The 13,736-nt window shown below is 34.6% G+C and overlaps 1 protein-coding gene across 1 annotated transcript; it reads left to right on the forward strand.

Moving 5' to 3' along the window:
• Positions 1-2,328: 2,328 nt before the first annotated feature.
• LOC145108778 (bifunctional aspartate aminotransferase and glutamate/aspartate-prephenate aminotransferase-like) lies at positions 2,329-6,539 on the forward strand. The gene is made up of 10 exons (XM_079045858.1): positions 2,329-2,561; positions 2,975-3,209; positions 3,319-3,412; positions 3,503-3,606; positions 3,685-3,933; positions 4,673-4,786; positions 4,936-5,019; positions 5,757-5,927; positions 6,093-6,206; positions 6,285-6,539. The coding sequence occupies exons 1-10, from the start codon at positions 2,413-2,415 to the stop codon at positions 6,429-6,431; spliced, it is 1,461 nt and encodes a 486-aa protein (XP_078901984.1). The 5' UTR covers positions 2,329-2,412; the 3' UTR covers positions 6,432-6,539.
• Positions 6,540-13,736: the final 7,197 nt, after the last annotated feature.

Consider the following 13,736-nt stretch of genomic DNA (forward strand, 5'->3'; position numbering starts at 1 on the left):
CCATTAACCAAAACCGTTAACCGATAAAAACCATTAACCATAACCATACCCAATGGCTACCAAAATGCATTAACCAATCATAATGGTTATGGTTCGGTTTTGACCAATAATCGAACCAAACCGCCCCATACACATCCCTAGTAATAAGATTGAACTCCAACACGATCTGAAAAGAAAATAAAAAATAAAAATACTTACTTTTATTAACATCAATAATATTTGAATTTTATCACATACCATTCCAAACATTGAGGACAACAAATTGGACGCTTATGATGACACATGAAACATCCGTGTTTTTTGTCAACAAATCACTTAGTTGATGGGCTTGAAATCCGAACAGAGTAATCCTAAGTTCTGTACCCCTGTAATAATAAAATTCAATTTCTAACATAATAAACAACATATACATATATACCCAATAAGAAATTAAGTAAAGGTTAAAGAACTCACTCTAAGTCACTTAAAGTGAACTTGATGTTGTGTTTTGACTGATTCGAGTTAGATGCATCAATATCACGACGTGAAACGATATGTCCGATTACATCTAAGAATGATAAAAAGAATAACGTGACTTATAGAGATAATGAAAATAATCTAAAAAAATAAGTAAAAAAACTAACCAGAACATGACTTATTGGGACAGTTTTGTTGTAAAATTGATTCAAAATCAACAAAACCAAAACTATGAACCGGACCTCCAAAATCAGTACATCTCTTAACAATGGTATCCCATTGCAAAACAAACTACTGCTCTTGTCAAGTAATATTAAAACCATCTCCCATCATAGCCATGTTTGGATTCTTTATCATCAAAGTGTCTCCAACATTCAGAAGATGCTGGAACATATGGAATTGATTGGTGAAAACACGACATTGAATTTTTGTACCCTATAGAGAAAGTTAGAAGGTTGGTAAACGATATAAAATAAATATAAATAAAGCTAAATATAATTATTTAAAGTAACCTGTTCATCCATAATGATCATTTCAATGGATAAGATTTGTGTTTTAAACTTTGGTATGAAATTCCACATGCTAACTATTCGAACTTTAAATATGGTATCAGCTGACACCACACCAATATCATTAAAGTAGGTGATGGTTGCAGTAGACATGATGCTGAAAGTAAATAGTGTAGAAAAGGAGTTAAGTAAAACGTATTAAAAGTAGAATGCTATTATGGATGTTTACAACTAAAAAAGTACAAAATTAATCAAAAGTTGAATGCCATTTACCTATATCAAGTAGAAAAAAAAAGACTCACTTTTATGCCCTTCTGAGTACAATAACAGGAAATTTTTATGTTCATATATACCAACAGTCGATTACAAAAACAGACAGATACATAATGATATAAAACAAATTATATACTGATTCAAATGCACACAAATCAACAAACAATTCATGTAAATATTTAAAACAGGGAGCAATTATTTAAATTATTCGAAACATACAAAAATGTTTAAATGAAATATGCCCCTACTCATGGAAAACCCTTAACAACACCTTCTTTTAAAAATACAATGCAACAAACTTTCATGGATGTTTAAACCTCAAAAACTAAACCATAAAACACAAAATTACAACTTTCAGTTAAAAGTATAATGCTATTATGGATGTCTAAAACTGAAAAATAAGTACCGATGGAGAATGAACCTTGAAGACTATGCAAAAACCGAATGGAAGCTTATAGCTAACAGATGCAGAAAGAGAATTTAGTTTTGGAGTCTGATACGTTGAAAAAAGAAGGGAACCAAATACGTATCGTTTCCAATTTCTTGAGATGGGTATTATAGCTTATTTAACAATATGATTTCTTTTTCCTGATTTGATGGAATAATTGGATACTTTGAATTTGAATTTGGTATATTGTAGTCTTCTAATTTTTAAAAAGATTCTGATTTGCCAAAAATTAAGGGATAATAAAAGTTGAAAGCTGTAAAATTGGTAATGGAATCAATATTTGAATTCTTTTTATTGGAAACGATATGATAATTTTTTGAATGAATACCGATTTAGGTGGATTTTCTCATAATAATCTGTATTAATTACATTTAGTGAATACCGAAATTATTGTTATTGATTTTAAAAGAAACCCAAAATTGTTTGAAAACTCTCTTATAATAACAAGTGGCATTTGCTGACATGACAAACTATGAAGATGAATCAGAAACTATTGTTTTATTAGTAAGGATAGATAGATTTATAAAAATATTATCCATAAACCTATCCAAACTTTAGATGATAAAATAATCAATCAAATTAAATAATAAATTGACGTGGAATACAATGGCAATGGCAGATTACTTATAAATAATTAATAATGTTTTTTCATGTTCTTCAAAATTTGTGCATGCTTGATGCTTCATGTTCTGATTCAAAAATCAAACCACCTAAATTCAAATATACATGGCTGCTCGAATCTCTCCCATTTTTTCAACATGCACCACTAAATCCGTTAATGATGTCTCTCCCGTCCCCGGTTTCGATTCCCAGAGGATCACCAAATATACAACAATTTCCTTCTCTTCTCACCTCAACGCCAATCTGTCAACCAAGTATGTTTCTTCCTATTACTACTCACTTGATACTGTTGTATTTTTGCTTCAATTGATATTTGTTTTGTGATTACAGCAAGTTTAATCATCGGATACAGATTTTCGGTTGTAAGTAACAAAATCAGTTCACCAGTAAACTGAATCAGTCTAAACTTTGAATTTATGCTTCTGATTTGGAATTTATGGCTCCAAAATCATAGTCGAAATCCCACCTTCCTGAAAGAGATGAGATCTTTGCTTGAAATAGGAAGCTTAAGGGCATCATTTATCAATTTGATACCATGATTCACCAAAATCGCGTCTAAAATTCCCATATGATGTTAGATTTAGTATCATATTACTGCAACCTGTTTATTCTTCTTACGATTACACCACAATGTGTTCATTCCGGTTCTATTTGTATTCTGTAATAGATCTTTGGAGACTAGAAGAAGACGACAAAAACAAAACTACTCCAAATTAGTAATAGAATGCTACTCTGACCAAATGAAGCTTGATACCAGTCTGGGCCCTAGGGTCAATTCCGTAAATCCTTCAAAAACAGTGGCCCTAATTGACGAAACAGCTGCACTTCTAGAAGCCGGTGTTCCTGTCATTCGCTTAGCTACCGGAGAATCCGATTTTGACACCCCCGCTGTTATCGCTGAGGTAGCTGCCGATTTCATGATATAAATCTGTCGATTATTTCGTCAATTCAATCCACTCTTTTTCATTGCTATAGTTGTTAAAATCTGTATTTACTTTTCTTTGTAAATAGGCTGGAATAAATGCAATTCGTGAAGGTTACACAAGGTATACATCTAATGCAGGTACCCTTGAACTACGAACAGCAATATGCAAGAAATTGAAGGGTAAGATCAAATGAAATTTGAATCCTTTTGAGTTTTCAGATATAAATGTTAATGATTCCTTAAATATTTTTCTTTTATTTCTTGTTGTAGAGGAGAATCATATTTCTTACACACCTGATGAAATTGTGGTTAGTAATGGGGCAAAACAGAGTACGCTACAAGCAGTTCTTGCTGTTTGTTCCCCAGGAGACGAGGTCTGAGTATAAATTTATGAATTATGATTTCTATAAATAGATTTGTGGGATTGTGTAACAATGTTTCTTGATTTTCAGGTTATAATTCCAGCTCCATTTTGGGTAAGTTACCCTGAATTGGCAAGGTTGGCTGATGCAACACCTGTGATTATTCCTGCAAGCATCTCTGAAAATTTTCTGTTAGATCCGAAGCTTCTAGAATCTAAGCTTACTCCGAAGTCAAGACTGCTAATTCTTTGTTCTCCATGTAACCCAACAGGGGCGGTTTATCCTAGGAAGCTTCTAGAAGAAATTGCTCGAGTTGTTGCAAAACATCCAAGACTTTTGGTAATCACTGTCTTGGCTTTGGCGTGTGTAGTTCTTGGAATCTGATGGAATTGGAATTCAAGATTCCCTCTCGTGTTTCTTTTGGTGGATTGAATCAAATTCCGTTGGCATCCTTCAACTTTCATGTTTCATTTGGTTTTCACTTTTCACCGTTTCTAGAAGAGGATGGAAGGAATTCAATTCAATTCTTCTTCTTTATCTTTTAACTATTAAAAGACCGAAATACCCTTAGGAAAGTCACAACAATGACCAAGATGGTATTTTCCATTTAAAAAAATGACTTACCCTTTCAATAATAACCATTTATTTCGCAAAGGGACCGATGCCACTTTCGAAATTGCTTTCGCTCTTCATCACAAAAAAAAAAAAAAAAAAAAAAAGAACTTTTAAGAAATTAGGAAAACAATTCATATATTCTAGTGGGGACCATTTAAAAAGCATTTTCATTTTTCACAATTTGCAATAGGACCCATATGATTTGACCATTTTGTAAGGTGGTCAATTTTTTAAATAGACCGTGCCATTTTGATCATTTTTGTGATTACCCTTAAATTAAAAGTTCAATTTATATACACTTACAATAAACAAAAATCTACAAGTATACATAAAAATTTGAAATTTATTTGCATTAACACGTGACAAGATTACTATTCTTTCAAAAATCCAATTCCTTTGACAGATTTAATTGTTTAAGTAATGTAAACATGATCTGATTGATGTTGGTTTTGTTCATGTTCAGGTGGTTTCTGATGAAACTTATGAGCACATAATATTTTCACCAGCAACCCACACGAGTTTTGCATCATTGCCTGGCATGTGGGAACGGACACTAACAGTCAATGGGTTCTCTAAGGTATATACTTGCATTCACAATTCCCTTTTCTATATAAATTAATGCACTGAAAAGCTGTATTTTTCTTTAGTCATTCGTTGGAAATTCTTTATTAATTAATGTCTAATGATATACTATAAGAGTAGTGTATATATATTTATTTGTTGTAGGCTTTTGCAATGACTGGATGGAGACTTGGATATATTGCTGGTCCTAAACACTTTGTTGCTGCCACTGGAAAAATTCAAAGTCAGGTACATACATAGTCTCATTCTAATTAATTTTCTTATTGTGGGTGTGTGTGTGTGTTTCACATGTGAAATTTTCCACTTCTCTATCGGAAACATGATCATGATCAATATTGTTTTCATGAAGTTCTTTTTTGGAACAAATGAGAGCAAATGATGATTTTACCCATATGTTTGGAGGAAGTGTTGTGTGAACAAAGACCGGTTCTTTTTTGAACTAAATGATAGCAAAAAACCATTTTACCCTTATGTTTGGAGGAAGTGTTGTATGAACAAAGGCTCTTTTTTACTGAATGTGAGTAAATGACCATTTTACCCTTATGTAGTTATGTCTAGAAGTGTAGTCCAAATAAAAATTGTTTCTTTTTGGACTGAATGAGAGTAAATGGTCATTTATGTATTGTAAAAGGATACTTGCATGAGGGAAGTATGAACAAAGAATGTTAACCGTCTGAATGAGGAGGAGGGTAAATGACCATTTTACCCTTCTGTCTAGAAGTGTTATTATATGGACTATGAATTTTCTTTTATGGACTGAAATATGAGTAAATGATTGTTAACCTTTTTTCTACAAGTGATGCTAAATATACTACCCATTGTTTGTTTTCATTATGTGTTGTTTAACTTTGACCTCTAGCCTTAATGGAATAGCATATACTGCCCGATAAATGACTATTTTGCCCTTTCATATAATCTTTTGTTGAATAACGAGTCAATTTAGTCCCTCTTCTTTGTTGACTCAGTCAACTTCAGGTGCTAGTAGCATATCTCAAAAGGCGGCTGTGGCTGCTTTAGGAATGGGATACGCCGGTGGAGAAGCTGTTTCACATATGGTCAAAGCATTTCGTGAACGAAGAGATTTTTTGGTCAAAGCTTTCAGGGAATTAAATGGTGTCAAAATATCTGAACCTCAGGTAAACTTACTGTCCGTGTGGTAAATGAACTTTTTTTAGTTTACTTTTAGTTTTAATAAATCTTTCTTAAAGATTGATTTCATTTATTTTCGGGAACTTTACACCACATAGGCTTACTAAACAATTACAGACTTAAACAACAAAATGACAATAGTTGGTTTGCAGGGTGCTTTCTACATCTTTCTTGATTTCAGCAATTACTATGGCATGGAGGTTGATGGTTTTGGTTTGATTAATGATTCAGAGTCACTATGTCGGTATTTGCTGCAAAAATGTCAGGTAATATTTTAATTTTAGGCTTAAAATAATTCAAGAAATAGCAACATACATACATTCATTCATTGAATTTGAATCCAGGTTGTCCTTGTCCCGGGAGATGCATTTGGGGATGACAATTGCATCCGGATCTCTTATGCAACATCCCTCTCCACCCTTCAAACCGCTGTTGACAGAATTAAGAAAGCTATCGTCACTCTTAAACCCCCACCCCCGATATCTCTTTAAATATTCCAAACCAAGTCAGGGTAAAACTGTCATTTCACATACTGTAAGTGATATTGGGAATGTTTCTTTTTTCTTGTGATTACAGGCAGAAAATTATTTTTTAAGTTATTTATTATTTTATTAGGACTTTTTACTTTCTTCTTTAACGATTAAATAATTATTCTTATCTTTTGGAAAAAATGTGTTATGAAGCCTTCCTCATCCAATCTGTCGCTTTTAAGAAGGATATTACTTGTGTTAACTTTGAACTGTATAAAAACAATACAATATATCTGGAAAATATTCATTTTTATTTTGTATATTTATCCTCAATGATTTTTATCTATCCTTTTTAACTATGTTTTTCTTTATAAAAATATGCATTTTTATTTTGTATATTTAATGAAATAAATCAAATAAACTAAGATTATTAAAGACTTAAAACTTAATTAGGGTAATGGGATGACATTAAAATATGAGAAATTAAATATCATCCTACTTTTTATTCCTATAAATCTTCCTACCCATTTAAATAATGACATGTGTCATATTACTATCCTAAAATATCTTTAAATTTCATTAAATAAACATTAAATGTTACACATATCACCATTTAATTGAGTAGGATGATATTTAGGAACAAAAGGTAGGAGAATATTTAATTTCTCTTAAAATATTGTTGAGAGAAGGGGATAAAATGAACAGAAATTCAATATGCAATAACCTTTTATTCTAGGGGAGAGTTAAAAAAATAAGTTGTGCCAAGCTTTATAAAAAAAGAGGTTAACACGCACGCACTGTTATATAGTATTATTACATTAGGCTAAATGAAGTGGGGATTTTTTGGCCGGAAAATATGTGCCGGCCCCACACACTAAGTGGGTTGAATGGTGAGACTGTGTAGGCTTATCAGAATGTTGAAGTCATTGCACAACGGCCATAATTCAAAAAAAAAAAAAGATTATTTCCTTTCTACTCTCTTCCATCAATTTCCGCTTTCTCAAATTCAACCGAAATGGATTCCAAGAAGAAACTGTTGAATAGAAACCAAAAACTCAAATGTCAATGTCACTTCCCGAAACCCGCAAGTAATATCTAGCCTAGCTGGGTTGATGCAACGCGTTTTATACCATGTGGGGCGTGAAGTTTGAAGTTCGATTCTCTTAAACTACCTCTTGTGGTACGACATGTGGGGAATTTTTCTCTGAAATCCCTATGGACGCTGAGTTTGCCTTGTAAAGAAGCTCGAACCCGAGGTGCTCGCTGAAATATTGCGAGTAGGCTTCCGTATAATTTGTTCGCCGTTTCCAAAAAAAATCCCAAAACCCAAATTGCAGATAATACTCAACAACAATTTCCATCCCAACAAACCTATAACCAATTTCCACTCTCTCAAGACTACCCCCAAGTTATAGTCCTTACCAACAAGATCCAAATCCAGTTTACATTCCCAATACCATGCATTTCTGTGATGAATGAAAAACAGTTTGATAAAGATTTGCATTTTTCTTAACTATATGACCATTTGACTGGAGGGCAGCTGAACTTGCTCGCAAGCAACAAATAGCATGAATTTGTGGATGATAGTTTTAGAAATCTTTCTAGTTTTTCATTATCGTTTTAGGATTTTTTTTATTGTTCTAATTATTGTATTTAAAATTTTAATTCTCATATTTAAGATTTTAATTATTCTTTGTAGTTGAGTTTTTTAATGAAATGTTTTTTTTTAATTCTAGTTTTATTTAATTTATAATTTATTAAATGTTTTAATGTTTTTTTAATTAAAAGTGAGAGGGATAGAAAAATAGGTTCTTTGGATAGTGGGTTTGAAAAAAATGAAAATGAGAGAAAAAAAATTGATGTGACATTTATATGACAAAAAGGCCGAAAGAAATGATTCGCCAAACCTTACACTAATACATAAACATCAACTTTTTGTTGAATGTGAAGCCACGAAGCCACAATTGTTGAATGTAAAGTTTTTTCAAAGGTTGGCTGAAGACCCGGTTGTGTTTTTTGACTACTTCTGATTTCCATCTCTATATATGAGATTCATCTGTATTTGTAAAACTTGTATCTAGAGTAACACAGAAAGAGTGCAGATTAGCACCAAGAAATATAAATTCCTAGTTACCGGTGGACGTAGGTCAGAGAAGGACCGAACCACGTTAAATCCCTCGTGTTCATCCTTGTGTTCTTGTTTTTCGTGAGCTGTGTGTGTGTTTAGAGTCGTGTGTTAAGTGTCTCGATCCTAACAAGTGGTATCAGAGCCTTGGTTTAGCTCCAGAGGGTGATTTTCTGTTTTTTGGTCGAAATTTTTTTTCGTCAAAAACGATTTTGGTGTATACCGTTGGAAAGGTCTCGTTCCGAAGATTCCGAAAATATTTTTTTCTGAATTTTTTCGACCACCGGAAGGCTCCTACAATCACCGGTCAAAGTTACTGTAGCTGACGGATTCACTATAGCAGTTCGCCGGAGAAGACGACACTGTAGCACTAGACACTGTAGCAGTCCGCCGGAGAAGACGACACCGTAGCACGACGTCAGCAGACACTGTAGCAGGCACTGTAGCAACACTGTAGCAGATTTGAAAATTTGCAATTTGGCCCCTGAATTTCCAGAAAATTGCAAGATAGGTCATTGTTCTTTCAGAAAATGGCAGAAAGCAGTAAGCTTCAGATTGAGAAGTTTGATGGGAAAGATTTTGGTTGGTGGAAGATGCAAATTGAAGATTTGCTCGTGCAGAAAGACTTGGACGCAGTTTTAGGTGAAAAACCAGAGGCGATGACACAGGCAAACTGGGAGACTTTGGATAAGAAGGCCAAGACATTTATTAGACTGATGTTGTCAAAGGATGTTGCCTTCAATATTTTGAAGGAGACCTCGGCAAAGGGAATCATGGAGGCATTGTCTAATATGTACGAGAAGCCGTCAGCAGCAAATAAAGTCTTCCTGATTCGGGAACTAGTCAACACGAGGATGAGGGAAGGAAGTTCAGTTACAGTATACATCAATAATTTGAACTCGATTTTATCCAGACTTGGGTCAGTGGGAATAAAATTTGAGAACGAAGTTCAAGCTTTACTACTGTTATCATCATTACCTGACAGTTGGTCCGGAACAGTTACAGCCGTTACTAGTTCCGCAGGATCGAAAGAGCTCACTTTTGAGGGAATTCGGGATTTAATTCTAGGCGAAGACGTCAGACGAAGAAATTCCAGGGAATCATCAAGTGAACAATTGAATGCAGTCAGAGGTAGAAGAAATAACAGAGGTAGTGGGAGCGGGAACAGGAGAAGGAGTCAGTCGAGGACTCGAAATGATGTGACTTGTTGGAACTGTAAAAAGGTTGGACATTTCAGGAATCAATGTCCAAAAGACAAGAAAGAAGTTAACGTTGCAGTAGACCATTCAGATGATGATGTTTTGATCTGTAGTGTGGAGAGCAATGTGGATTTCTGGGTTATGGATTCGGGTGCTTCATTTCACGCTACCCACATCCGTGAAGCACTGCGAAATCTGAAAGAAGGGGATTTTGGTAAGGTAAGACTGGCGAACGATGAGGTTCTTGATGTGACGAGCATAGGTGACTTAGATCTGAAGACTCCAGTCGGTCCATGGACTTTGAAGGATGTCCGGGTAATTCCAAGTCTGGAGAAACAGTTGATTTCTGTTGGGCAGTTGGATGAACAGGGACACGAGGTTAAGTTCAGGAATGGGCAGTGGAAGGTTGTCAAAGGAAATCTTGTGATAGCTCGTGGACATAAGAGGGGTTCATTATATATGGTCAGTTTACCGTCTGAGGGAGTAACCGTCTCAGTTCAGAAGAAAAACAAAATCCGGTTCATAGAGTCTCGTGGACAGAAGAAGGTTTGCTTTGCAGATGGCAAACCCAGAGTCATAGGTCAGATTCAGGTTGAACGTGTTTGGAACGGTTCAGAAAAACCAGTCAAGGGCATTCATAGCAGTGGGAGCATGGGCTTTGTTTCAGCTAGAATACCCAGAACACAGTGGGTTAAGAGAACCAGTATTCCATCTGTAAAAGTCTCTCCAGATTATCTGCTTCACATGGAGAGTGTCGTTTGTTCTCAGGATGTTCCAGGATCGGGCAGTTCATTTCAGTGGGAGCCGGTGGAGACAGAGAACAGGTAAATTGAAGAGAAGGCTGGGTAACTAGGAAGGAGTTAAGATCAAATTTTTTAAAATACAGATGCACAGTTGAAGCACAGGTGAAGATTGTTCCGTGGCTTCAAGTGGGAGATAGTTGAATGTGAAGCCACAATTGTTGAATGTGAAGCCACAATTGTTGAATGTGAAGTTTTTTCAAAGGTTGGCTGAAGACCCGGTTGTGTTTTTTGACTACTTCTGATTTCCATCTCTATATAAGAGATTCATCTGTATTTGTAAAACTTGTATCTAGAGTAACACAGAAAGAGTGCAGATTAGCACCAAGAAATATAAATTCCTAGTTACCGGTGGACGTAGGTCAGAGAAGGACCGAACCACGTTAAATCCCTCGTGTTCATCCTTGTGTTCTTGTTTTTCGTGAGCTGTGTGTGTGTTTAGAGTCGTGTGTTAAGTGTCTCGATCCTAACACTTTTTGTGATTCTTATTGCAATTTCCATTTTAATTTCAAAAATGACAATTCAATAAGATAAACATTTTGAATTATATGTTAAAGTATAAAGAGTATAGCGAATTTAAAGTGGTTGGGACACATTCTTTTACTATATCCAATTTCTAACATATTTTTACTAATGGTCCCTGTGGTTTGTCGAAAATTGTCAATTTGGTCCAAAAAGTTTTGGACTAGCACCATCGATCCAAAACTTTGATTTTGTTGCGATTTTTGTCCAAAAGTTTTCAAAACTTTTTATAATGACGGATTTGCCCTTGATATTTCTCTTTTTCCATTTTTTTAATCACTTTACCATTTTTCTAAATAAAAAGAAAACACAAAAAAAAATCACCTCACCCCTACCATACCTACTCACCCCTACCATACCTACTCACCCCTTATCTAACACCTTATACCCTCTTCCACTTAATCTTTCACTTCACTGACCAGACGATTGCCACAACAAGTCGTCATTGATCACCCACCGAACCACCATTGGAACGTCACCGGACCACCATTGGATCATCACAGTCATCACCTTTCTAATGAATTCAAATGAAGTTTTTCTAAATTAATCAACAAAACACATCAACAATCAGATTTCTAAACCCACAAGAAGAATCAAATTTCTAAACCCATAATAACAATCAAATTTGTAATTTGTAAACCCACAAGAACACTACATTACAATTTTAATAAAATCATAAGAACTAATTACTAGATCTGTAAAACTCTAGCCTTCTCATATACAAAATCCAGAAAATGACATTGATATGATTTTTAAACCACACTTACGAACTTGAAAATGATTAAACACACAACATTTCGAATTGTTCAAGATTTGCAAAACCCTAGAGTTGTCGTTGCCCTTCTCGCTGTCGAACGTCAGATTCATGCTCAGTCCTAGGTGGGGGTAGGGGTAGGGTGGTTTCTTTTTGTCTTTTCTTTTTAATTAGAAAAATGGCAAAATAATTAAAAAAGGGAAAAAGGGAAATACCAAGGACAAATCTGTCAAAAAGTTTTAAAATTTTTGGACCAAACTCGCAACAAAATCAAAGTTTTGGACCAGTGGTGCTAGTCCAAGACATTTTGGACCAAAATGACAATTTTCAACAAACCATAGGGGCTATTTTTGCTTTTTTGTCTTTTTAAAATCAAAACTATAATCCATCATCTTCTAAACCTACAAGAACAATCAGATTTCTAAACCCAACCCACAAGAACAATCAGAATTGTAATTTGTAAACCCACAAGAACACTACATTACCATATTTATAAAACCATAAGAACTAATTACTAGATATGTAAAACTCTAGCCTTTTCATATACATAATCCAGAAAATGACACTGATATGGATTTTTAAACCACACTGATGAACTTGAAAATGATTAAACACACAGTTGTCCGAATTGTTCAAGATTTGCAAAACCCTATAGTTGTCGCTGCCATTCTCGCTGTTGAACGTCGGATTCATGTTCCGCCCTAGGTGGGGGTAGGGGTGGGGTGGTTTCTTTTTATCTTTTCTTTTTAATTAGAAAATTGGTAAAGTAATTAAAATGGAAAAAGGGAAATACCAAGGGCAAATCTGTCATTATAAAAAGTTTTAAAATTTTTGGACCAAACTCGCAATAAAATTATAAAATCAAAGTTTTGGACCCGTGGTACTAGTCTAAAACTTTTTGGACCAAAATGATAATTTTTGACAAGCCATAGGGACCATTTTTTGCAATTTTATCTTTTTTAAATCAAATATATAATCTATCATCCTCTCAATCTTGGCTTTCAACAAATCTGCTAACTCTAACTTTGTACAAAACTATAATTTGATCTTTAAATAAGATTTCAAGGAGTATGCCATGTCGATCTTAGGTCGGAACCAAACACATTTCCAGTGTATATAGTATTCAAATACTAATCAGTAATCTCTTTGAGGAATCATATATAACTAGAATGCTATCGAATGAAATGACCAAGCTTTGAGCCAAGTGAACAAAAACATTTAGCACCTCTGGAAAAAAGATCGAATAAGTCCTTTTAGATATTTACTTTTTTTTTTGAACCGGAAAACGAGAGAAATATATTAAAAGAAGAAACCTCCCCTAGCAAGTTGCTAGGAGAAGAAAAACAGTACAAGGGACCAAAAGAAAATTACAATAAAGAAACATTGAAGAAACATTATAGAGAGTTAAATGGGATGACATTCCAGTCGAACCAGTTGAGATCTTCGTGCCCGCCTCTGTGCCTAAACCAAAGGAAAGTCGTTGATTTGATTATGTCCACAACGTTCATAGCCTGCACCCGTTGGTTACTAAAAAGTCTTCCGTTTCTTGCCTTCCATATACTCCATAATGTACCATAGCAAATGCCCAACAATCTATTCTTTTTCTTTGGACAATTTCCCCACTTAGAAGCGTGCTCAAGCATGTCATTTACAGTGTGAAAGTCGGCCGTTGGGATATTGCACCATTTGAAAATCCAATCCATTACCGATTTTGCAAAAGAACACCAGAACAATACATGATCGGAGGTTTCTTCTGTCGATTCACACTGACAACAGGTGGTGGAAGATAGGGCAATCCCCCAGTTAGAAAGTGCCACAGTAGATGGGATACATCCCATTTTGGCCCTCCAAATAAAGCATGTAACTTTTAGTGGAATCTCCTTAATCCAATAGAACCTGCCAACGTCCGTGTTGCCATTTATTTCC

The sequence above is a fragment of the Lactuca virosa genome, chromosome 4, assembly GCF_052849685.1.
Source record: "Lactuca virosa cultivar CGN04683 chromosome 4, Lactuca_virosa_CGN04683_v6, whole genome shotgun sequence".
NCBI lineage: Eukaryota > Viridiplantae > Streptophyta > Magnoliopsida > Asterales > Asteraceae > Lactuca > Lactuca virosa.

Coding starts and splice junctions, on each gene's coding strand:
- LOC145108778 (XM_079045858.1), top strand. CDS start 2,413: ATGGCTGCTCGAATCTCTCCCATTTTTTCAACATGCACCACTAAATCC. Junction 3,607..3,684: donor TTTGTTCCCCAGGAGACGAG/GTCTGAGTATAA, acceptor CTTGATTTTCAG/GTTATAATTCCAGCTCCATT. Junction 6,207..6,284: donor ATTTGCTGCAAAAATGTCAG/GTAATATTTTAA, acceptor ATTTGAATCCAG/GTTGTCCTTGTCCCGGGAGA.